This window comes from Cavia porcellus, unplaced genomic scaffold, assembly GCF_034190915.1.
Source record: "Cavia porcellus strain 051 isolate PalLab524CR breed Dunkin Hartley unplaced genomic scaffold, mCavPor4.1 scaffold_9, whole genome shotgun sequence".
Classification (NCBI taxonomy): domain Eukaryota; kingdom Metazoa; phylum Chordata; class Mammalia; order Rodentia; family Caviidae; genus Cavia; species Cavia porcellus.
The window spans coordinates 61,129,094-61,154,995 of NW_026947492.1; the positions used below are offsets into that span (position 1 = coordinate 61,129,094).

The 25,902-nt window shown below is 36.2% G+C and overlaps 1 protein-coding gene and 1 long non-coding RNA gene across 7 annotated transcripts in view; one reads left to right on the top strand and one right to left on the bottom strand.

Annotated features, from left to right (window-relative positions):
- C2cd3 (C2 domain containing 3 centriole elongation regulator) overlaps positions 1–25,902 on the top strand; it is a 139,080-nt gene that overhangs the window by 70,852 nt on the left and 42,326 nt on the right. For all 6 annotated transcript variants that reach the window (XM_063256502.1, XM_013145304.3, XM_013145305.3 and 3 more), the window contains exons 13-22: positions 3,683–3,805; positions 6,322–6,816; positions 9,969–10,120; positions 12,044–12,290; positions 14,426–14,606; positions 16,599–16,782; positions 18,285–18,454; positions 19,286–19,409; positions 21,366–21,634; positions 22,346–22,435. In XM_063256502.1, the coding sequence (XP_063112572.1) occupies positions 3,683–3,805; positions 6,322–6,816; positions 9,969–10,120; positions 12,044–12,290; positions 14,426–14,606; positions 16,599–16,782; positions 18,285–18,454; positions 19,286–19,409; positions 21,366–21,634; positions 22,346–22,435 (2,035 nt within the window). The remainder of the gene's footprint in view (positions 1–3,682; positions 3,806–6,321; positions 6,817–9,968; positions 10,121–12,043; positions 12,291–14,425; positions 14,607–16,598; positions 16,783–18,284; positions 18,455–19,285; positions 19,410–21,365; positions 21,635–22,345; positions 22,436–25,902) is intronic.
- LOC134477696 (uncharacterized) lies at positions 9,966–12,116 on the bottom strand. Its single transcript, XR_010049841.1, has 3 exons — positions 11,932–12,116; positions 10,750–10,861; positions 9,966–10,270 (listed from the first exon to the last, which is right to left on the bottom strand). It is a non-coding gene; the product is annotated as an uncharacterized LOC134477696 (long non-coding RNA).

Sequence of the window (25,902 nt, forward strand, 5' to 3'; positions counted from 1 at the left end):
GGCAGTCATGAGTTCAATCCCTGGTACCGATAAAAAAAAAAAGAAAAAAGACAAAAAAAAAAAAAAAAAAAAAAAAAACGCTGAAGGAGTTGGCAGGATCTTTAAAGCACAATAGATGTGAAAGCAATAGGATAGGAGACACCTACAAAGGGAAAGTGGTAACCACTTTTTATTTTCTTATTATCTTATTTTGAATTCTTGTGTAATTTTCACAATTTTGTTAGGTTTGGTTTTATTCTGTCTTGTTTTGTTAAATTTTACTGTGTCTGATGGTGTGGGCAGCTATTTGGAAGATAACAGAATGTATTGTAACTATTGTTGATTTCTAATTATCTTGTTTTGAAGTCCTATAATGCTTTCATTCTTTTGTTTTAGTTGGTTTTATTCTGTTTGATTGTGTGTGATGGTATGGACAGCTGTTTTAAAGAACATGAGACATTATGGTAGCCACTATTGATTTCCTGTCATCTTGTTTGGAAGTCCAAAATGCATTCATTCTTTTGTTTTGATTGGTTTTACTCTGTTTTATTTGATTTTATTATGTGTGATAGTATGGGCAACTATTTTGAAGAAAACAAGGGACATTATGGTTGCCATTGTTCATTTCCTGTTATCTTATTCTAAAGTCCTGTAATGCTTTCATTCTTTTGTTTTGATTGGTTTTGTTCAGTTTTGTTTTGTTTGATCTTACTGTGTGTGATGGTTTGGACAGCTATTTTGAAGAAAATGAGAGACATTATGGTAGCCATTGTTGATTTCCTGTTGTCTTGTTTTGAAGTCCTGTATTGCTTGCATTGTTCTGTTCTGATTTGCTTTATTCTGTTTTGTTTTGTTCTTTTGAAAATAAAGCAAATTAATAATAGTATTGATTTCTCTGAGTTCACTGAAATGAAAGATTTCTGCTGGTATTGTTTGGACAGTTGAATGAAGATGTCTTGTGCTCTGGATGAATGATTTGGGATGACAATGTATATATCATTGTTGCCCCCTGATTGATGTATTTTAAAAGTTTGGTTTTTTTTTCTCTTTGAAATAAAATGTATATGAGCCAGGCATGGTGGCACATGCCTGTAATCCCAGTGCTTGGGAGGCTGAGGCAGGATGATCATTGCAAGTTTAAGGGCAGCTTGAGTTACAAAGTGAGTTCAAGGCCAGCCCAAACTGCATAGCAAGACCTTGTCTCAAAAAATAAAATAAAATGAATTTGAAAAATATCATAAGCTAGTTTTACGTGGATTATATAGCTTATAAATAGAAAACTTGAATTTTTACATGAATTTATTATGAATGTCACAACTTCATAGAAAAGAAGTTTGATGTTTGAACTAGATTCTAATAACAGATTTGAAAAGAAACTAATTGATATGTTCTGTACACCATAAACATGTAATTACTGTACTATGTATATGTACTTTACATAAGAAAAGGTTTATAAAAGTTATTTATGCTATATTGAAAGTGATCTTAAGAATCTCCTAAGATATTTATAGTAGTTATAGGCCAAAGAAAAAGCACCTTTATCAAAATCTGGTCTCATATGTCTTGCTTTACCAAATACCTGACTTGTCTGGAAGCTGTTTCTATAATTCACAACATTAGAATACATGAACAAAATTAGGACATTTTAAGATTAACCATAATTCTTTTTTTCCTTTTTTTGGTTTTAAGATATGCTCTTTAAATCGACTACCTAAAAGTTTAAAACAGGCATACCTAAAAGCATTAATGAGTAGTACTCTTAAATTAATTGTAGTATCTTTGTACTATAATTCAACTTTTTAAAACTTAACAATCATATGCAATTGTCATTTTATTGTCGCATTTCTTAGGATATAATTTACTGTATTTTAAAAAATATTTTTGAATGATTTGAATACTGAATGTCTATATTTCATTTGTTTAGAAAGATTCTTTTGGGTTTGAGAATGAGGTTTGTAGATTTATTTTTTATGGATATAATTCAAAGGAAGATATAAACTGGTCTTTTGTTAAGCTGCTTTTTAATTGATGCATTTCTCTTAGTATTTTCATATCTATTATTTATTTAATAGGTTATTGAATAGGAAACAAAAAGAGCCTTCAAGTCTTCCATCTTCAGATTTTAAGTTCTAAGCCTCTACTGTGCTCCCTTACTATAGAGAGTTGTATTGATATGGGTTATAGTAGCCTCATTTTGACATTCTGCTTCCTGTTTGTAGGTAGGATACCTCAAGTATCCAGTTCCTGTCCAAAATAATGTAATAATGAGTAGCAGTTGATTGGCTAACTCCATCTTTATAAAATCTACTTGCAACTAGCACAAAATATATTAATTAACTGATATAAGCAGTGTTTGCATTCTTCAAGGAAAGAATAGCTCATATGTATAATCTTTGACCTTATGATATGAGAAACACAACTTGTCTCTCTTTTCTGTTTGTTTTTCTAGAAGATACAAATATTATAAGCCATTTTGGACAAATAGCAGTATAGAAAGGGAAAAATTACATAATTCTACAACTGTAAAACAACTTGTAGGGATGGGGATTTAGCTCAGCATCACAAGCACCTGCCTAGCAAGCACAAGGTTATGTATTTAATCCCTAGTGCCAAAAAAAAAAAAAATTTTCTGTTAACATTTTTATTTATTTATTTATTTATTTTTAATCAGTATCAGGGATCGAACTCACAACTGCGCGCTTGCAAGGCAGGTGCTTACGCCACTAAGCTAAATCCCCAGCCCCAACATTTTGATATATTTACATTGAATCATCTTGTACAACTAGGTATGGCATTTTTCCTAATAAAACAATATTCATATTTTTGTAGAAAATTTATAAAATATTTTTATTTAAAAGAGAAAATTCCCTATAATCATAGTAACTATTATTTTGAAGTATTTGTCGTTTATCTTTTTTAGATGAATACAATATATTGCCTAATTTTGCATACAAGTTTTGTACTAGATTTTTAGCACTGTCTTAAGAGTTTTTGTTTCATTTTTCTGTCAGAAATACTTAATTTTTTCCATATAATTTGAAGGCTTACTACACATAAAATTTTAATACTTTATTTTATCAAACATTAAAACAAATATTCTTCATTATGAGTTTTCAGTAAGCATTATTTTAATAACTATCTTATACAATCTACAGATGGCATAATTAGCTTTCTAGTTCTTAATTATTGTATATCTAGTTATCTGTAATTGCTGCTTTTAATGCATTCACATTTGCACATAAGTTTTTTATGTATCATTATTTCTTCAGTATAAATCCCCAGAAATAGATTGACTGGGCCAAGGAATATAAATATTTAAAGTTTTTTGTGTTAACTACCAAATTTCCTGTCCAAAAATTAGCTGCTGGTGTCTGTTCCCAGCTTCATTCATATGACAGACTTGTTTTTCCATGGCTTTGATAGCATCAGGTATTTTAAGTTATGTAACTTTTTAAAATTTTATTTTTATAATCTTCCAACTTTTTTGTAACTTATGAAATCTTTCAGGAGGATGTAATGAAACCCAGAGAGGATCAAAATATGACAAAATATGGGATTCCAGTTAAGAGTTGCCTCAAGAAAATAATTAAACTTTGTACTTCATAAAGCACAATTTCCTTTACAGCTATCATCAGCAATCATGTCATTTAAAATCCTTTGTGACTCTTTTTTATTTAACCTAAGCTTTTTCCTTTTCCCTCAGCCAGAAGTTATCGGATCTGCATTATTTCCGTTGCGAGCTGTCATTCAGTCAGAACTGCTTTCTTTCACTGATCAACTCCCAGTACAACAGGAAAATGGTCAGACTGCACTTGGCCCCCTGAAGGTACATGGATATTTATTCAGAAAAATACAAGTATTTTCTGAGCATGTATATACTAAGTATATGCTAACAATATAGCAGTGAGCAAGAAAAATAAGGTCTGCTGTTGGTAGGCTTCTGCTGAAATAGGGCACTGAAGGTGCTGTGAGGGAAATGATGTGCTAACAAGTGCCAGGTAAGCTCTCACTAAGAAGGTGACATTTGAGGTGCGAGCTGAAGAACAGTAAAAAGCTTAGGTGAAGTCATTATAGAGAACAGGAATAACATCAGCAAAATGGGCCCTGAAGGCTTTGTGTTGCCAAGGGATCAAATGTTACCAGGGCATAGTAAGCAAGAAGAGAGGAGGAGGTAGGGCTAGACAGTGGTATCACGTATCATTCAGAGATGTGTAGTGTAAGGTAGCTAAAGGGCTGAGATTTTAGGCTAAAAGCCAGGAAGGGACATTGAAGCTTGGGAGGGACGTAATATGAAGCATGGGAGGGTTTTCAAATACTCCCTGTGTGAGCAATAGACTGTAGGAGGGCAAGAAGGAGTGGTGTGTGGAGGCTGTTTCATGAGTCCCAAAAAGAGATGACGACTTGGACTAGAGTCATGGTACTGAGCAAGGAGAGAAGTAACTATGTGCCTCATGAAGGGAATTCTGATGTATAATTCATTGGAGAAAGGGTTCTTTCCTTGTGTTCAGAAGCACCAGGATTTCTTGGGTGGCAGATTTTGGATGTTTGGCTTCAGTACAACTTCATTAGATATCCTGGTGAGTTTTTAAAAAATTTTTCCAGTCATGACTAAAACATCCCCATGGCTCCTATCACCCAAAAGATAAAGGTACAGGGCTCCCCATGTGACCCCTGCCTGCTCCCCTTTCAGCCTTCTCTGCCGATAGCTAGGTCAGACTGTATGAAAATCATTAAGATATCATGCTAGCTCATGTCTCCCGTGTTTTTCTATTTTGTATTTATGCTGCTTCCTCTTCTTGAAAACCTTCTCTCTCTTCTCTTCTTGGTCTTCCTAGGAAATCCTACTTTCCTTTAAAGAATTACTACAAAAAATAATACCATCTTATTCTTCTGCTGTGCGAGTTTCACTTTTTGCCTCCTAGGTTCATTCTGGACAGCACAGTTTAAAATCTGAAATGGGTAATGAAAAGAGTAGATGGGCCTAGATATTCTGTCCTGGCTATTGAGGGAAGTACTATACTAGATTGATTTCTGCCTGTATTTAATTGAGCAAAAGAACTTTGCTATGTAATATCTATGGGTTTCAAATAAAAGGAACAGTAAAAATGCTTTTAACATTTTTAACTTTTATTTTGAAATAACTTTAAACTTACAGAAATACTGCAAATATAATAGTATAAAGAGCTCCCGTAGCCATTTCCTAGACTTTCCAATTCTTTATACTTGTCACATTTGCTTTATATGTCTGTCTACTATTTTGTCCCTTTTTTCCATATATAACACATATATAATATATGTGCACACTCATAAACATATACGTACACTTGTTCTAAACTATATGACAACAGTTACATGCATTATGACTATTTTCTTAATTCTTTAGCATATATTTCATGTATTTTCTAAGAACAAGGACATTGTTGTGCATAATACTCTAAAGTTTTATAAGTCAGTTTAACATTGATAAAATATTTTATCAATACCCCATACATTTCACCAGTAGTTCCAATACTTTCCTTTGTGGTAATTTTTTCCAGTCCATTTACATTTAGTCATTATTTCTTTCTAATCTCTCTTAATCTATAATAGTTCCATAACCCTTTTTTTAATCATTTCAGAAAATGATTTTTAAAAGCCAATTATTTTTGTAGAGTATCCTGCTACTAGAGTTACCTGAATCACATATTATTAAGATAATTGTAAAACAATGATTTCTAACTGTCATTCTCTGTGCTTTTAATTTTTATTGTACTACAGATTGAACTTGAACCCAAGACCTTGTTTGTGCTAGGCAAGCAAGCACTCTACCACTGAGTTACATCCCTGTGGCCTCCCTGAGAGTTTATTAGTTGGCATTCTATTATACAAAATAGGTGTCCCTTCTCATATTAATTTTACATTAGTATAGATTTATGTAATCTTATATTATTTCATGGGTTATAATCCTTTGCTGATACTCACTTTGATGCTCAGATTATCCTAGGTTTATCCTGTAGGGCCACTTTAATGGAATTTTGTGTCCTTTAAGCATATATCCATCTTTTTCAGTGCATCTCTTTATTTTCTAGCTAAGATGATCTAGGCTTGTCTTGTATTAATGATAATATACTGATTTTTCTGAGTGACAAGTTAATAAATATGCAGTCTGTTGGGTGTTCTTCCTATTTTGGTGTTTAAGGATGAGTTGAATTCATTTCCTAATAATCTGACATTACCTCCAGCTCCAAAATTCCAATTCCAGTTCTACAAGACAGTGTGTGTGTCTGTGTATGTGTGTGTGTATGTTAGTAGGGATTGAACTCTCTACAGGATGTTCTTACTTTTTTCATTTATGTTTTATAGGTAACCATGGAACTTGTTAGAGATAACAAGGATTTCATAGGTATTAATACTAAATTAACCAGCAATACCCAACATACCCCACCCTGTGCTGCTACAAGTCCAGAGAAGATTCTACAAGAGTCTAAGCAAGATACTACCTGTACCAAAAATCCACAAAACCTAAAGCAAATTCATGAGGAAACTACAAGAAAAGCCCAGAATTTTGTGCTTCCCAGCCCAAAGTCACCAATCTCTGTAGCAACAAGTTCTTCAGCCTTCATGACTATGCCAACCTCTCACAGTTTAGTAAATCAGACAAATGAGTCAACAACAGAAAATGCTTTGCTGTTGCATGTGCTACTGATGGTGCCAGATGGGAAAGACTTCATTACTGGAGAATCTCAGAAACAGCCACCATGTAATATTTATTTAATTTGCAAATTCTTCAGCACAGAGGAAGTTACCAGATCTGTCACTGCATGGAGTACAACCCAACCAGTCTTTAACTTTTCTCAGGTAACTTTGTGCATTCTGTATCAGTTATAGGGTTATGGTGATAGGAGACAAACTGTTTCCCAAACCATAATTCTATCTTAAGGCAGGCTGTACTTTCAGGGGTCATGTGCATAGTATGTTACCAGAAAGGTTTCTTTAATTATGATCATAATTCCATCTTAAATCTAGAACATTCAAACTGGAAGATAACTTTATAATTACCGGGTATGATCTATTCATGAAAGAAGAAAACTTTGCCAACATTTAAAAACATTTTGTCTCTATTTCTTATTTCTCAGTTCATATGATTACCCTCTATATTTTTGTCTGAGTTCTGGATTCGCTTCTTTTCTGCTTCCTTTAGAACTTCAATGAGTTAAACTTCCCCAGCTTTCTTGCACTTTATTTTTTTATTTATATATTTTTGCTGTCACTCAGTTGCTTATTTCAAATCCTGACTGTTTTACGTCATCAGGCCAAGAGAAAATCAAGGAAAGTTCTGGTGACCCCAGAACTTTTCCTTTTTCTTAACCAGTTAGTGCTCCCATTTAGTACTCTTGCTGGTTCTCTTCAAACCCACCTCCTTTTCCCTATGATTATCACATCTATTCCTACAGCTTCAGCTTTCATTTTTATGAAGATAACTTCCAGATCTGTATTTCTGTATTTTGCTACATGAAGCTGATGATAGGCTGTCTCATTTCTATTCTCTTGGGGAAACAAGGGAATTGTACTGGTAGAGGTAGGTTTAACTCCATTGAAATGTGAAATTTGGGGGTTTTCTTTACCTTATTAAAATACTGAATTTATTTCAGATGTATATTTTTGCCTCCCCACCCGCTGTATGTCTCACTGAAATGTGGTCTTGTGGTGCTGGTTTTAATAAAGTTATCGGATCTCAAAATCTAAAAAAAAAAAAATCTGTATTCCTGCATAAGCTATATATATCGTCATAATTTCACATCTCCGTATCTGACTGCCTGCCAGTCACCACCACCTGAACAATTGCCTCAAAAGACTTAGCATTAACATGTTGCCTCACATGTATGAGGTTTTAATTAAGAATGTGCAAATTAAAGAAGGAATTTAAATGTGTCCAATCCAAATTTATTTTTTCTTCCAAATTTGTTCTTTTTGTCTAAATTAATTTGTTGGGCCAGGGGGATAGCTCAGCACCCTAGTGCCTGCCTAGCAAGCATGAGATTATAAATTCAATTCCCAGTACCAAAAAAATCATTAATTAATTTGTTTTATAATTTACTCAGAAATTTAAGTAGAACCTGAAGGTTATCCTTGATTCCTACATAATTATTGACTGCAATAGATGCTACAAACTTAGCTATCTCTGGAATGCATCCCCTTCCATTACGTTGTCATTGCTTCCATTCAAATTCACACTCATTCCAAGTAAACTGCAGATTGTTCTACTTCTGCCCTCTCTCTCCATTCCTTCCGGTATGTACCATTAAGAATGAGCTTTCTAAGACACTAACCTGAATATTTTACTCCCTAGCTAACACTAAAGCCTTCAGGATCGGCTAACTCCTTAGTGTAGACTCCAAGAGCCATTAACAACTGACTGCATCCAGTTCTCCCTCCCAATTCCACCATTCTTCTCCGCATGTGGACAGTCTACCTGTGCTTAGCTGCTCGCCATTTCCTGAATGTTCTCTTCCCCATCCTCTATAACTTTACATGTGCTGTTCTTTCTACCTTGATTTTTTTTTCTCAGACTATATGATACCTATTAGGCATAGCATTTTGTTCTAGGTAACTGATGTTCAGCCTAAACATTTGGGGGTACTTGCTTTCTTAAGGATTCTCTTAAACCTCCTATTTAGAGTAGGTTGCTGTATTTTACTTCTGGTTTTAAGAACAGAATTACAGGGCTGGAGTTATAGCTCAGTGCATAGCATGTGCCTGGCAAGCATGAGGTCATGAATTCGATCCCCAAAAAAAGTTACAAATACTTAAGTAATTAGAATTTCTTAGGTAAATATAAAAGTAGCTCTGTTCTGGTTCTCTGTAGTTCTAGTGTCTTTCTCTTTTTCTTTTTTACTTTCTTATTTTTTGACACAGGGTCTCATTATGTAGTTCAAGTTCAAGCTGGCCTTAAACTCAGTGTGCAGCCCAGACTAGCTTCAAACTTGCCATGATCCGGCTGCCTCAGCTTTCTAAGTGCTGGGATTATAGGGATGCACTAACACATCAAGCATTCTAGCGTCTTTGATAATGCATTATATATATTTTGTTTGTTGTCAGGGATTGAATCCAAGGCCTTACCACTTACAAAGAGCACATTATCAGACCGCATTATCAGACCTTATCCTTTTTCTGGTTTCACTCTTCTTGCTTAAGATTTTTATTGGTTTCATCCACTATTGTAATTGTTTCCACAGCTTGAGTTCCTTTAAATTGCTGGTCCCTTGATTGCGTTTGTTTGTTTGTTTGTTTGTTGAGACAGTCTCTCACTACCTAGTTCTCACTATGTAGCCCAGGCTGGCTTCAAACTCTCAGTGATCCTCCTGCCTCAGCCTCCCAAGTGCTGGGATTATAGGCATGCACCACCACACCCAGCTTGTGCTGTTAATTTAACAGAGCTACTCTTTCCTCTAGATCTATGATTCTTTTTATAACCTGTAATTTCTCTTTCAAGAATAGCTGGTCACAAGGAAAGAAACACTATGGTAACTACTTTTGTGTCAAGATATCTTGTGGTAAAACACTGTTTTGCTTAAATGGATATGTTTTAACCTGTGCTGTTTTGTTATTATGCCCTCTTTTATCTCAGTCTCCCTTTTTATTATTTACTTTTTTATTTTTATCTTTTTAATTAAGGGAAAAATTTAAAAAAATAGCAGGATAAAAAATAAAAAGAATAGCTGGTCAGTTCTTGAATAATTTTACATGAAAAATCTAGAACAGTTGCCCTTACCATTTTCCATAAGACATGCTGAGCAGAGCTTTTTACACAAGGCCATTTCATTTAAATACTAGATTGTATCCGGTCTATGTGTGTTACTCTCTAACAACAGATTGCCATTTCTGTTGAGGGTTTTAATGTCTTCAGCTCCTGACACTGTATGTGCACATTAAATGTTTGTTGAGTAAAAAATACAAATTGATCCTTTGTCTCAGATATGGACTTTCTTTGTTGGTGTTTTTCTCCACAGGTGATTCCTATCTCTCTGTCTTCCAAATACCTGGAAAGGCTTAAAAATAATGTGATGATAATTGAAACTTGGAACAAGGTGCGGAGCCCAGGACAGGACAAGCTGCTCGGGCTGGTGAAACTCCCTCTCCATCAGTTTTACGTGTCATTCAAGTAAATAGGATCTTTTTGGAGTATTCTGTACTTTTTGTCTTTACCTTGTGTGGACTGAAGAGGAATTCTTTTCATTTGCAAACATGAATAGCTCAATAATCCCTTGGAGGACCTCTCTCAGGTTCACCACTGTTGCTGCTCTTTCTGCTACTGTAAAATAGCGGTACAGATACTGTTACCATGTTTCAGGCATGTGCTGAGCCTTTCATACAGCAAGTCATTTAATCTTCTAAAAACCTCTGAGGCAGGTACTTTTATTTCCCTGTTGTACAGATGCATTAACAGAGACTCAAGTTAAACTACTTGTCACAAATGCCTTAAGAATAGAACCAGGCTTAGTATCTGGATAGCCTTGCTCAGGAGTCTGTTCTCTACCAAAAAAGCTCTACTGCTGAAAGGTACCATCTCACTAAATTAACACCTTACCTCTGGGTCATGAAATGTCAGTATGGTTTATATCCATTATTTGCAAAGTTTCTGTTAAACATGCTATATTTTAGACCTTTAGATTGGATTATTGTACCTCACTTTTAACACCTGTTTAGGGTATAACCTAAAGTTTATTTCTGTCCTTAATACAGTTCATTTTTTTATTCAAAGTGAAAATTTTTAATTACGTTAGCACTTACCTCTTTTCTAGAAGCTCTCTTATGTTTCTGTCTTTTAAACGTTGTAATTGTGTGGCCTTTATCTCATTTGAGCTTTCCTGTAAGTTGTGTAGTACCATTATTTGTCCCTGTTCTACAAACAAGAAAATTTGTCCTTTTACTTAGAAGTCACTTAACTTTCTGGTTTTCTTTTCCTTATCTGTAAAATGAGGGTGATAATAGATAGATCCCCTGTGTTTCTTTTAGAGCAGTTGTCAGGATCATTGTGATATTAACCTAGCTTGATCTTCCCTTTCCTCCAGTTCTCTTCTCATTCTTTCTGAGAGAGTATAAAATAATATTGGCTGCTAATTACTGAGCATTTACCCTTCTACCAAGCATCATAGATGGTATTTTATATTTTTTATCATACCATAATCCCACAACAGCCTGTGATGAAAGTTTAATTACCTTCATTTTATAAAGCAGGAATCAGACTCAGAAAAGTCAAATTGATTGCTTAAGTCATCTAACAAGTAAGTGGGAGAGCCAATGCTAGAATTCAGTATAGTATAATGACAAGCATTTGTGCTTTAGAATCAAATACAGTAATTTAAAGTCTAAATCACAGCTTAACCTCCTACTACTTTTGTGTCATTAGCTAACTTACTTAACCTATCTGAATTGAGCTTTTCTTACATGTTAACAGTGAATAATATCACCCTTTGCTATGTTAAATGAATTAGAAACACTGTTACCTAGCACATAGTATATGCTCAATAGATGGCACACATCATTGAAAATATTTTCCAGGGGGCTGGGGATTTAGCTCAGCAGCATAAGCACCTGCCTTGCAAGCAGGCGGTTGTGAGTTCGATCCCCGGTACCAGAAAAAAGAAAAAAAAAAAGAATTTCCAAATCTTATCTGCCATAGTAGTCCACACCTCCTAGATCACTACATTGCCCCCCTCTAAAATAATATAATGGACGCTTGAAAGGCTAAGGCAAGAAATTTGAGTCTACACTGGACTGCATGGCATATCTCACCAAAAATAAACAAAAAGGCAACTCAGCAAGGCTCAACTGAGAGGCTACATGACAGACTCTAGGCTTGGGCCCATGGTGGTACAGATGTGGCACATATATTCCCAGCCCTGAAACTGTTGCATTATGAACTTCAACTGTCTTGTAATTTTAATTGATTGGTTACTGGCAAAATCTTACTTGTGTAGTTGTAGATCCATTTTGACAGAGAAAACAAGCCATGTAAGAAATGTAGCAACTCTAATATGACTGATTGTTGTTGTTTGCTCATTCACAATTTCTTCTCTTCTAGAGATCCAAAGATTTCTCGCCTGCTGCTTGATGCTAAGTATCCAGTTGTTGCTGTCGACAGCTACATGCCTGTGATTGATGTATTCTCAGGTCACCAAAATGGGAGTCTTCGAGTGTTTTTAGCCATGGGCTCTTCAGATCAGATAATAGCACTGCAAAGATTAAAGAATGAAGATGGAACACCTCCTCCGTCTGGCCCAAGACCAGCCCATTTCCTGGACCAGCCATCTGCAGCATCTGTAGCTATGGTAGTGCCTCCATGCCGTTTCTTCTACAGTAAACTAAAATCCCATTTTCTCTTGCACAGTTCAGTGAAACCGTTACCCCAAAGCCTTATTTCAGTAATGGAAATCTCAACAAGAGAACTTAACTTTGTCCCCAGTGCTTGCTTTAAGTCAGAAGAATTATCCTTACTTTTTTTCTTATGGTTTAAATGGTTCTTAGTTTCCCTCTCAGCTCCCTGAATTTATAAGGAATATCTGATTGAACAATCAGATATTAGTTTTCTAATTTACTAACTTAATCGCCTTTAAAAAAACTTGGGAGAAGAGAGATCCCAAACATTAGTAAGCAAAATCTCACTCCATTGGTTAAATCCATGTTGAAAAGTCATAAAGTGCCTTGTTTTTCTATAAGTAACTTAAAAGTAATTTTGTATATAGTGCTATGTAATTGAGAAAGCAAACTTTATTTATGACATACTCTATTTCCCTAACAACTCTATAAGGTCATTCTAATTTATAGGTGATGAAACAAAGAATCAAAGAAGTTTTGTTACTTATAGAGATACACATAACTGAGAATGAGAGAATTAGAGTTCAAACATAGGTCTTCTGACTCCAAGTTCAGTTTTCATTTCATTGTATCATAGCATTAGACATCCAGCATTCCTTGTCTTTACTATTATTGCCAAATCACTGTCTCTACACCTTTAATCTGATTCTGAATTTCAAAAACAAATTTAAATGTCTGTATCAGAAAAATATCTATTAGCAAATTCTTGTATATTTGTATATTAGAAATTCTAAACCTTCGCTGTTTGTTAGATACTAGTGTCTTAAATGATACTTGTCCTATTGAAATTATATAAGTAAAGATAAATTATCTATATAATATGCCCAAGTCTGTTTTAAGTGTTATATACACCACCATTTTACAATGGACACTCAGATTTTGTTAAATTCCATACTAAAAGTTAGAAAATATTTCCTACTATGAACACAGAGGAAATCCTTGAAAGACTTGCTTCTAAGGTTATATATCTATAAATATGATTGATTTTCCTCCCATAATTAACAACTTTGACCAAGTTCATCTGTGGAGCTGAAATGTTAAATTACTTATAAGGAATACTTTATTTCCCTAACAACTCTATAAGGTCATTCTAATTTATAGGTGATGAAACAAAAAATCAAAGAAGATTTGTTACTTATATAGATACTGTAATATTATATAATCAAATCAAGCAGCTGTTATAACTCTGAGGGATCCCTACCCCCACGCCAATTTTTTTAAATCAGAATCAAGTTTCCTAGGAAAACTTTTGGAAAGGTTTTGAACAGGTATTGCTAACACATTTTTAGAGTGCAAAGCAAAGACCTAGTAGAATGTCTATTTCCAGATTTATTGCTCATAAAATGACAAATACATAATTTATTCTGTCTCTCTTATCTGAGTCCTAAATTTTCCTATTTTAATAACCAGTTGTCTAAAGTCTGCAGAGGCTGTATAGGATAGAGATAAAGAACACTAGCTTCAGAATCAGACTGAGTCTAAACCCTGGTTCCAATATTATTAGCTATGCACACTAAAATAGGTAATACAAGCGAAGTATTTGATGCAAAGCCAGGCTCATAGTAAATAATAAATACATGGTTAATCTTTCATAGTAATTATATGTGCAGTAATGCTGTACTCTACCTCCCTAAGTAGTCCTTACTGTTATTGGACTTTCCCAGGGTCTCTAGAGATAGTAGTAATGAAGTAAATTAATACCTGTTTATTTCCCTATTAAAAAAATAGCCTCTACTTTTAGTATACTAAAAACTTTCATGAAACTGATGTTGAATTTTATCACATTCCTGTTAAGCATTTATTGATGTTGAACTGTTTTTTTTTTTTTACTTTTGTTCCATTAATGCATAGAATTACATTTATGAATTTCCTAGTATGAATTCAGTGTCACAATGTAGAGAAAATCCTACTTGGTATTGTTACACTGAGCAGCTGTGAGAGTTCAAAGTAACAAGTAAAATTAAGTATCTGTTTTAGTGTTAGCCAGTTCACTTATTTCCTCATCTATACTCAGCCTTCATCAGGAAGCAGGAATATTTTAAGCAAGTTACTGTTTAAAGCTCACCAGTGTTTCTCTCTCATTTAATAGGCAGAGGACCAAGGAAATGGACTGATGGAGCACCACTTTGAGTTCCGTGTAGAGATGGTTAAAGGACTGACCCCTCTTCAGGCAACAGTCTGGGGAGAAGCAGATTGTTATGTCCAGTACTATTTTCCGTTTCAGGACTCACAGTCCAGTGTGCTCAGAGAATCTGAGTTCCTTGAAAATGGTAGGTTTGGTCAATTAGGGGTTCTCGTTCTTTTTTGTCTTTTGAGACAGGATCTCACTGTGCAGTGCAGGACACCCATGTATGGAACTCTGTGTAGTTCAAACTGTTCTCAAACTCATGATCTTCCTGCTTCAGCCTGCTCTGTGCCATGATTACAGGCATGTGCTTCATTCCCAGCTAGGCCCTTTCATTATTGTATAGTTCTTTGACTAGATATACTTACAAAATACTTTTTCTTGAATGGATTTTGTGTTGCTGAATATTTCTAGTGTTCTCTAGGCAGTAAAACAGGAGATGGACTAAGTAAATTTTACTTATCTATTTTGCAGTACTGGAGATTAAACCCATAGGTTTTTCACTGAGCTACCTCCTTAGCCCTTTTTATATTTTGAGACATGGCTTCACTAAGTTGATAAGTTGCCCGGGCTGGGCCCAAACTTAAGATCACCCTACCCTAGCCTCCCAGAGTACTGGAGTGACAGGTATGTGCCACTCTGCCCATCCTGTAACTTTTTATTTTGATATGATTTCATATTTACAGAACACTTACACAAATGCTGTTAGTCCCAGCTTAATGAACAAGTTCTGTTCTGGGAAAACATTCATAAGTCAGATTCATTCATAAGTCTGACAGAGTTGACTCTTACACACCTTTGACACAAATATACATGTAAAGCATAAACCAAACCACACACCACAAAAAACTAGTAAACTTATTTTTACTTTTACAGTTACCCAAAAATGGTAAAATAGACACATGAGCTACCTCCGTGATTTGTTCACATCTATGAATCTTCATTATGCCAGGTCCATTCACATGTGTCACAACTCAAGGTTTCTAAGTTGAGGACTTACTGTGGGACAAAGAGCCAGGCATGGAGATGCACACTTGTAATCCTAGCCTACTGAGAAGTTGAGGCAGGAAACTTTTAAGTTCAAGGCCAACCCAAACAAATTAATGATTCAGCAAAGAGAGAATAGAACAGAACATAGTACAAAAAATGTCTATATAACCTTTGTCTAGAGCTACCAATTATTTACATTTTATCTGATTCTGCATAATTTACATGCATATCATTTTAGTCACATATAGTTGACTCTTACTATTCATCGTAGTTATAATCTATACAGTCACTATGAGCAATTTAGGCAGTTAGGGAATTCCATATAGTTACTGCTAAAAGAATCACTATCCTGGCACTGAGCACCCAGCATATGAAATATTTGGAGACAAACTACATACAAATGATAGCAGATACTGAGGGAGTATACAACAGAACCACCATGGGGATACCTTTTCTCTCCTTTCTAAATTACAGCTATGTTGTTCATGAAAAAAAGGATCTCTTCTATATTATCATAAGAAATTAAGGGTAGTGATGGTGAACCTTTTAGAGACAAATGCCCAAACTGCAACCCAGCGCCAACTTATTTATTGCAAAGTGCCAACACTCCAATTAAATCTGCATACTGAGGTTTTAGTTTAGAAAAAACAACTTATACATTAACATCTTTTATCTTAAAAGAAAAACAACATGCATGCCATAAGTTCACCACCACTGCATTAGGGAGATGGACTTTGGTAAGAATACCAGCTGGGCATGGTGGCACACACCTGTAATCACAGTACTTAGGAGGCTGAGTCAGGAGGATTACTGTAAGTTTGAGGCCTGCCTGGGCTACATAGTGAGTTCAAGGCCAGCCTGATCTGCATATCAAGAACCTGACTCTATTAATCAATAAAAATAGAATAACAGTCATAAAATATAGGCCCTGGTTCTAGGTCTGGGACCTATTAACTCTTAAGACCTTAATTATGTATTTTCAGGTATCCTTATGCTCATCTGTGAAATAACATAGGGACACCTATGAAGTAACAGTAATTTTATGAGTATAAAATTGAAATACTGTATATGCAAGTAGTACCACCCTACTACACATAAAACACCAAATGATGTGTTGAATATTCTGAACCACTTTTCTTTTCCAAAGGAATTACGGTAAAGGCCTTCAGAACTGCAACCACACTCTGCATTCCCGATCCCATCTTTAACAGTGAGCACCATCATACTCTCCTATTGCCAACTGAAGTTCCTGTGCAAAGGCTTCTTCTAAGTGCCTTCTCTGCACACAGCCTCATGCCTGGAGGTGGAGTCCAGTTTGAGATCTGGTGCAGGTATAGTAATGGGTAACCCAGTCCTATGCCTGTAAAGGAAGTGCACAATCATAAAGCATCTATTCTTCCCCAGCTGAGGTAGAATTATAAGGAGACTGAATGGCTCCTTTTGCCCTGTTTCATATTATTTTTACTTGAGAGTAACTCTTATCTATTTTTTACTGATATTTGTTAGGATTTAGGGAGCAGTTGTATCTTATACTTCTAACCTTTCTTACATTGGAAGTGAGGTCATTAATTTTATCTCCTGTCTTTTAAATATCAACCACTTTTGGGCTTTTCTCGGTATCTTATTTAAACTCAAGCCCATACTATATGGTGCCTGACTACAGGATAGTCTCCCAACTGGATCTCTCCACTTCTAAATTCATTTCTTAGAATCTGTTCTTAAAGATCACCAAAAGAGTAGCCTTCATAAAATACAGTTCCATTGAATGTGACAGACATTAGTAGATGATTTCCAGAAAATATATTGGCATAAATATCAATTCAGTTACCTTTACGTTTGCCTTCCAAGAAACCAATTAAAAATGATTGATTATATAAATATGAAAGAAGGGAAGCTAGGCATGATAATATACACTGGTCAACCCAACAACTCAGGAGGCAGAGGCAAGATGATCACAACTTCAAAGCTACCCTGGGCAATTGAGACCCTGTCTCACAAAAAGGGGTTAAGGATATGTAGCTTAGTGGTAGAATACGTGCCTAGTGTGCCCAAGGCCCTGAGTTCAATCTCCAGCCGAAAGGGGAAAGAAAAAAAAAGCTAGGGAAGAGTTACCACATAGCAGAACTTTTCCTAAATTCATACAGAAATCAAGTGAAAAACAGATTTTTAAAACTATCTAGGTTTGATTTACTTTTTCTTTTCAGTACTGGTGACTGAACTCAGGGCCTTTGCACTGTATTGCATCCCCACGCCTTTTTGAGACTTGGGCTTGCTAAGTTTCCCAGGCTGGGCTCGAATTTATAATCCTTCTGCTTCAGCCTCCCGGAGTGCTGGGATTACAGGTGGGTACTTCCATGCTCAGCTTGATTTACAATTTAATCATCTAAGAATAAATTGTTTTGCCATGAGGAGGAAATAAGGTAAACACTGACAAATATTCATTATTCCTCCAAATCAGAAGGGCCTAAGCCTTAAAAGACAAGGCTGAGCCATGGGAAAGTTTTGGACTGCTCCATCTAGATCCATGTTTTTTGCCATGGGATGGAAACTTTAGGCAGTCTCAGCTACCAGAAGTCTAAGACGTAGACAGATACCTCAAAGAGAGAGTTTATAGAAAGCTGGCCTTTGTCCTGAACTCAGTATAATCTATAGACTTCTTCATATAATGTAAGGGGAAGTAAATCCAGCCAGATACAATCACAGCTAGAACTACCAATAGGGAACAATTGGGCTCCAAAACTAAGTACATATTGAAAGTTAATCCCTGGGACAGACTGAGTCATTCACTGACCTAATTCTTCCAACTGACAGCCTGTGCTTTTGTGGTTTATAGGTACTATTATCCTAATGTGAGAGATCAAATGGTTGCCAAAGGAACCTTGCCATTATCGAGGATCTGTGCCATGGTAACCAGGCACCATGAGGATGTGGGAATACAGACCTTTAATCTCCCTTTAACCCCCAGGTTTGAGAACAGTAAAGAATTGAGGAGCCAGTCATCAGGTAATTTAAGACTAATTGTCTTTCCCTTTCAAAATCAGTACACATAAATATCCTTTCTCTCTAAATTAGTGATTCTTCACTTCTGTGGGTACTTACTCTTTGAGGATCTGGTGTAAACTATGATATATCTTTTCAGCAAAATGAGTATATAATGTCAATTGTAAAATTACATGCAGTTCTTTTAAAAAGCCATAGTTCCATGGACTTTGTATAAATGTTTTCTCATTTCCCTTAAACTTAAGCATTTAATAAGTCTTCATGGATTCTAACTATTGTTTAAGTTTACTCAAAGTGTTACTGTTCTAAGGCAATAGTACGTGGGATTGATGGAATATAGAGAGTTTGAATGGGCAGTTCAATATAAGGAAGAAAAAAGTTAGGATTCAAATGGCAAGAGGTTAACTAAAATTTGGAATTTTGAATGATATCACAACCTATTCTATCAATGTATCTGAGTTCATCTGGAACTAGTTTCCCAAATCAATTAGCTGTACATTCCGGCTAAAGAATATCTATCTGAACAAATAGTCATTTCCTGCTATGTTCTCTTCACTCTCACTGATCAGCTTGTTCTGCTATTCTTTAGCCTTCCTTGAAACAAGGCAGTAGTATGCTAGAATTTTTTTTATTAGAAGATGTCATGTTGCACTAAGGTGCAATACTGACATGGTTCTGACTATGAACAGCTTCTCTGTTAAGGCCCCTTATCATTCACTAGGATTGTAGTATTTCTCCTCTTCCTGAATTCCTGACCACAACTTTGTGGTTTTACAGAACAAAAACTTTTCTAACCAATTTTTTAATCTTTTCCTGTTTGTCTTCATTCTTCAGGTTTACTGGATGTGGGCATAAGGTACCGGCGTAATCTAAGAACAGCAGAGGGAGCTCTTGCTACCCGAACTGTCTCTATCTCTGTCCACATTATCAGAGCCTGTGGACTGCAAGCAGCAGCCAGGTAAGTCCACTTTACAAAAGCGATTTTCAAACCTTTTTCTAGTCCCCACAAGATGATGCTCAGATGTGCCTGAACTTTCTTGTGTATAATTCCCAGTTCACCAACCACAACTCTTTAACTATTTAAAAAACTTCAGAATTGGGGCTGGAGGTTTAGCTCAGCGGCATATGCGCCTGCCTTGCAGGCAGGCAGTGGTGAGTTCAATCCCTGGTACCGATAAAAAGGAGAAAGACAAAAAAAACAAAAAAAACTTCAGAATTTTGAGTAATTTTTCACTTACAGACTTTGGATAATGTTATTGCAATTCAGTTTCTTGATCTTTTCCAAGAATTTTAGGCTTATATTTCTTAACCACCTACCTCTGTGTTCACATATTTTACCCCCAAACCACACTATACCCAATCACTATAATTTCTCTGTAAGCTCAAGTTCACACTTTTCAGTCCCTGAATGCCAAACTCTTATTTTTCCAGAATCTCTTTCCCATTCAGTCTGTTCACAACATAACTGTGAACACTTAAGTCATACCTTGACATGTGTCTGTCTAAAACCCACCAGTAATTTTCCATCTCAATCAAAGTAAAAACAAAGCCCTTAAAATGGCTATATGAGCCGGGCGTGGTGGCTCACGCCTGTAATCCCAGCACTCGGGAGGCTGAGGTGCGAGGATCCTTGTTAGTTGGAGACCAGCTTGGGCTACAAAGTGGGCTCAAGGCCAGCCTGAACTACATAGCGAGACCCTGTCTCAAAAAAGACAAAAATAAATAAATAAATAAAATGGCTATAAGATCCCACATAGTTTGATCTCTCTTAACTTTGTGACTTCATCTCGTCCAGCTAATCCCTCTCCTTTGTGGATACAGCTCCAGTCACTGGCTGCCTTGTTGCTTCTGAACACTGCGGGCACATTTTCCCCTCAGGGCCTTTGCCATACTGCTTCTCTGCCCAGAACACTGTCTCTTCAAAAGAACAGCATGGTCCATTCTTTCACCTCCTTCATCTCTTTGTTCCTACTTCTCTTGACCCCTAATATTCTCCCTCACTATACCTACTTAAACCCTTATTCTCCGTAAGGTTTTGTCACATTATCTTTTCTACATGTAGGCGGATATATTAGTCACTTTCCCATCACTGGGACAAAATACCCAACACCTACATTTAAAGGAGGAAAGGTTTAATGTAGCTTTCCTGAAACTGTAGGTTTCAGTTCATGATCAGAGGGTTCCAGTGCAGAGACATCATAGCAGAAGGGCATGACAGAGAAAAGCTGCTTAGAGAAAAGCATGGCAACTGGGAAGCAGAGCAGAGAAAGAGTGCCAGAGAGGGAATCACAAAGGATGTGTATAATACCACAGCCATGCCTCCACAGTATACCTAGACACTCCCAGGAATCTGCTCTACTAATCAGGTGGATGTTTCTTAATCTGATGAAATTGACACAGGATTAACAGTTGTTTTGGAGTTACGGCTTTAACTTTAGCCTTTCCTCCTTTTAGGTAAGACCCAAAACAAAACTGTACAGAATAAAACCCTGCTTCTTTGAGCCTTCCCCAAACTGACTAACATGAGTTCAGTGCTACATGTCCTTTCTGGTACTTTCTTCCTGAGATGCTCTATAGTTTTCCCATGGTATAGTTTTCGTCATTGCAGTGAGTGGTCCATTCAGCTTGTTCAACTGCCATTGGTTCCTGTGGTCTTTGACTGAAGGGCCCTGACAGAACAATGCCCAGTGTAACACTCTGACAGATGAATATTAACTACCTCACCCCCACACCATTCAAGTACTCTAGATTACTAATAACGCATGTGATGACCTTGCCAAAAGCTTAAATAGAAACTTACTGTTGGTTAGTATTGGTGGTCTCATGGAAGTAGCAGGGATAGTTTCAGGCAATCAGACTGATTTCTGATACCATAGTGTGTACTTTCTTCTTATTTCTACTCCTCTCCCTACAGGGCTTTGGCTGAGCAGGAACCTGCTCTACAGTTTAGTGCCACCGTTGGGGTCAATGCCTCTGTCACTGCTCATCTCTCATTCCTGCCCAAGGGGGAACAACGCCAAACCCGTCCTGTGGCCTGTTCCTTTTGCCCTGAGTTCTCCCATCACATTGAGTTTCCGTGTAACTTGGTAACTCAGCACTGTAGTGGAGAGGCCTGTTTCCTAGCAGAGCTACTGGAATTTGCAGAAATTACTTTTGCAATCTATCATGAAAATACCAAATCAGGTGAGCACTAAAGGACTCATCACAATTAGAATTTTTTAAAAATAGCTGTTGTGGGGCCAGGGATATAGCTCAGTGCCACAAGGTCCTGAGTTTGATTGCTGGTACCAAAAAAAAAGTCAAAGTGGCTGTTGTAAATGGGGTAGCCCTTCCTAGGAGGTATATGCTGAAGTGTTTAGAGATGAGAAATTATAATCTTTTCAAATTATTTTAGAAGGATATAGCAAAAAATAATATACATTAAATGTATATATGAGGGAATTTATAGGTGACACGAAGGGAGACAGCAGTTGTGTACAGAGACTAATCTGTGAATTAAATAAAGGATGTATAGCAGTTCACTGTGATATTTTTGGAACTTGTGCCTGCAATTTTTCAAAATAAAATGTTTAGAAATTTTCAAGGGCATCAGGCTTGGTGGTATATGCCTGTAATTCCAGCACTCAGGAGGCTGAGCTAGAAGGATCACTGCAAGTTCAAGGCCAGCCTGGGCTACATTGTGAATTCAAGGCCAGTTTGAACTACGTGGCCGGATCCTGTCTCAAAAAAAAATGTTTGTTTGTTTTCCAAGGGCATTCAGACTTTATTTAGGATGTGCACAAGATAATCTTTTCTAAGATTCAGTGAAGGGTTATGTGAATATACTGTAAACACACGATTTTGTTAGTATACTACCAATAATTTTTCTTCTTATTTTTTTTCTTAATTTAACAGTCAGTGATGTAGCCAGTATCCAGTCATGCAAAGAGTATCTGCTCGGGGTAGTAAAGGTTCCAACAAAAGAGCTGTTAGTCAAGAGATCTGGTAAGGATCCTGAATTACAACATTCCTGCCTATTCACTTGCCTTCAAGAGGTGATCTTGTCTGACTCCCTTGCAAAATATGTAAAAGAAAACATCCCTTAACCATGTTCTGAAATCTTCTAGGTACCTAAATGTTTTTTCAAAAGCGTTTTAAGAGTTTTCCCAGTCACTCTAAAGGTCTTCTAACAAAATAAAAGAGGCTGAAAGCAGCGTACTCATTCTCCTTTAGGAAAGATGATGATAGTGGTGAATGTGGCAATGTAATTGTCATAATAGCACTTTGTAAAATATTTTTTCAGATCTTGTTTGAATTTTAAGATAGGTGCCTGACCAGGATATAGAATATTGTTATTTTTGTTTGACAGTGATTTTCCAAAACCACACAGCTACTGAGTAGCAGAACTTGAAATCAAATCCAGATTTACTCATTATTTTTCACTACCGTCCTCCATCGCAAAGGAATTATAGATATGAGATAAAAGCCCAGAAGAATAGACGTAAGTCCCAAGCCAACATAGAAATACTGCTCCCATCCTACTTACTACTAATTGGTGACCTTGACCAAGTTATTTGACCTCTGTGAGCTCAGCTTTTTTTAGCTGTTACTAATCCTGATAAATCTACAAAGTAGAAATTAATATAATAAAAGAAAATACATGACACGTAGTGGGTATTCAGTAAATTTTTTCCTTCTGTTGCCCGTCTTCCTGTGGAATTGTATAATCTAGTTTCTAGAAGTCTATCACCCTCCCAAACTTAATTGTGAATTAAAATTAGAGCACTATACTAATAAACAGGAGCTACCTATGACCTACCAAAGATAAGTCTGTACAACTTGTTACAGGACTCACTTCTGCTACTTACTATTTGAGATCTAAAACAAGTTACCTCATCTCTCAGATCCAGTTTCCTCATCTGTAAAAATGGAAGATCTACTTCACAGGACTGTGGAAACATTTACTGAAATTATATATGTGAAAGACCTTGTCATAGGGCTGGAAACCTCTAGGACACTTCTGGTCCTTCCTTCTGAAAATAACTATAGAGTTTTTCAGGTAGTAGGCACTGTCTTCTAAGTCTCTAAAAATTAAATTTTACCACTGGAATATAAACCTTTTAGACAACTTAGCTTATATAGTATCATTTGCCTTTGTATTTGGCATTGTTCTAAGCTAAACATTCTGTCTTTCCTCCTGCCAGTAATCTCAGTAACAGAATCATAGAGCCAAAGAGACAATTTAATCTAAGAAGTCCTTAAATGCAGATATGAAACTGTGTGCATACAAGCACCTGTATAGTTTTCTGGTGCTCTAATAGCTTTCATCAAAGCAAAAGGAGTCTGTGACCAAATAATGTTAGAAAGAAGTAGGTTGGCCTGGCATGATGGTTCAGGCCTGGCATCCCAGCACTGTGGGAGGCTGATGCAAGAAGATTACAAGTCCGAGCCAAGCGTGGGCAGTTTAATGTCTTAGCAAGATCATACCTTAAAAGAACTTTTTTTTTTTTTTTAAATTTTAAAAAGAGCTAGAGAGGGGTAGGATTTAGCTCAGTGGTACAAGCACTTGCCTGGCAAACATGAGGTCATGAGTTCCATCCCCAGTACAAAAAAAAAAAAAGGGTGCAGGGCTAGAGATGCAGGTCAATGCAAAGGCCTAAGATTTAATCCTTAGTACCACAAAAAATGCAAAAGAAAAGAACTCATGGATATGGTGGCACATACCTGTAATCCCAGCACTTGGAAGGCTGAGGTAGGAGAATCACCTCGAGTTTAAGGCCAGACCTACATAGTGAAATCAAGCCCAGTTTGAACTACAGAATGAGACCCTTTCTCAAAAAGGTAGGTAGGTACATAGGTAGATGATGGATGGATGGATGAATAGACAGATACTCAGACGAGAAGTCACTAACTCCAGTCATCATTTATGAGACTGTCCAAGCTAAACAGAGCTTTAAGATCAACACTTTCAATCTCTGGGGACCTGTCCATCCAGTCTGTGCAAAGGGAAATTAGGGATGTAAGCTTAGTGCTCTTCACCCTGAACTATAGGAATGCATAGTGCAGCTGCCAGGAGAGCAAGTATTACAAGGAAAAAATTTTACAGGTGATTGAAATTTTCAGTCAGCATATGGGCCTGTATCTGTAGAGAGCTGTTGAAGATCACACACACAGGGCTGGTGCATGGCCATCCCAAGAACAAAGAGCACCAGGGGCAAGCCACATGAAGAAGCTGCTTCAACCCAGAAAAACACCAAGCCCAAATGTTGCTAAATGTATAAATAAATATCCCTATAGTGAGGGATCAGTTCCTTTCCTCCCATCAGGAGAGAAGGCTCCACCTGAAAAAAAAAAAAAAAAAAAAAAAAAAAGACATTTTCAGCTTCCTCATTTTACAGAAAAAAGCTAGGAAGCCAAGAAAAAATTAAAATTAAATGATGGCCTAAAAGCTATTAAATTTTACATGATGTTTGGCAAATTAATTGGCAAAATCTTCTCATTTGAAAAATATAATTAATAAAACCTTTTTCAAAAAACTGCTATGAATGTACTAGGCTACAATCTGTCTTACATAATTCTGAAATCCAAAAAATTCTAAAAATCAAGTTTTTTAATGACTCATTATACAGCCAAACCCAACCTCACCCAAAGGATTCAAGCAACTATTTATATAATATAAAGTTTATTGGAACACATCATGCCCAGTGGGATATATATATTGTCTATGGCTCTTAGTCGCTACAACTGCATAGTTGAATAGTTTCAACAGACACAAAATGGTTTGTCTGTCTGTAAAGTCTGTAATATATACTGTCTGGCTTTTTATAGACCAAATTTGCCAACCCCTGACTTAACATGCTTCTTGACTGCTACATTTACTCATTTTGTTTCAAAATCTGTAAAATTCTAATTTCAAAAATGAGTCTGTCCTTAACAAATTGAGATAAAATAATGTAAACCTAAAGTAAGTGAATTGTAGATTTTGGAGCCAGGTTGACCTTGATTCAAATCCTGTCACTTGTTAACTGTAATGACTTGGTGAAGTCTCTGAACTTCTATTTTCTCATCTGTAAAATAGGAATTATTATCTGATTTAATGCTTAGACTTCATACAGTTATCAGAAGAATTAAATGAAATAATGTATATACATTACTAGCAGAATTTCTGAAATATAATAGCTAATAAAAAGCAGCTGTTATTTTGAAATCTAGTACCTGGTCCTTAGGTTTACAAAGTGACAGTTCCCTTGGTGGAATACCTGAGAACAGACCCCAAATCTCTTGATTTTTTTTGTCCCATGCCTTTTTCACTGTACTAATAATACCATAATAATATATCACACCTTTCATAGCATTTTTCTTTCAAAGCTCTTCCTAAACTTGCTCATTTAGCAGTTACGGCAACTTCTCTGCTAAAAAAGATTAGCAAGAATTTTCCCATTTGTGAGGTAAAGAAATCAAAGTTTAGGAAA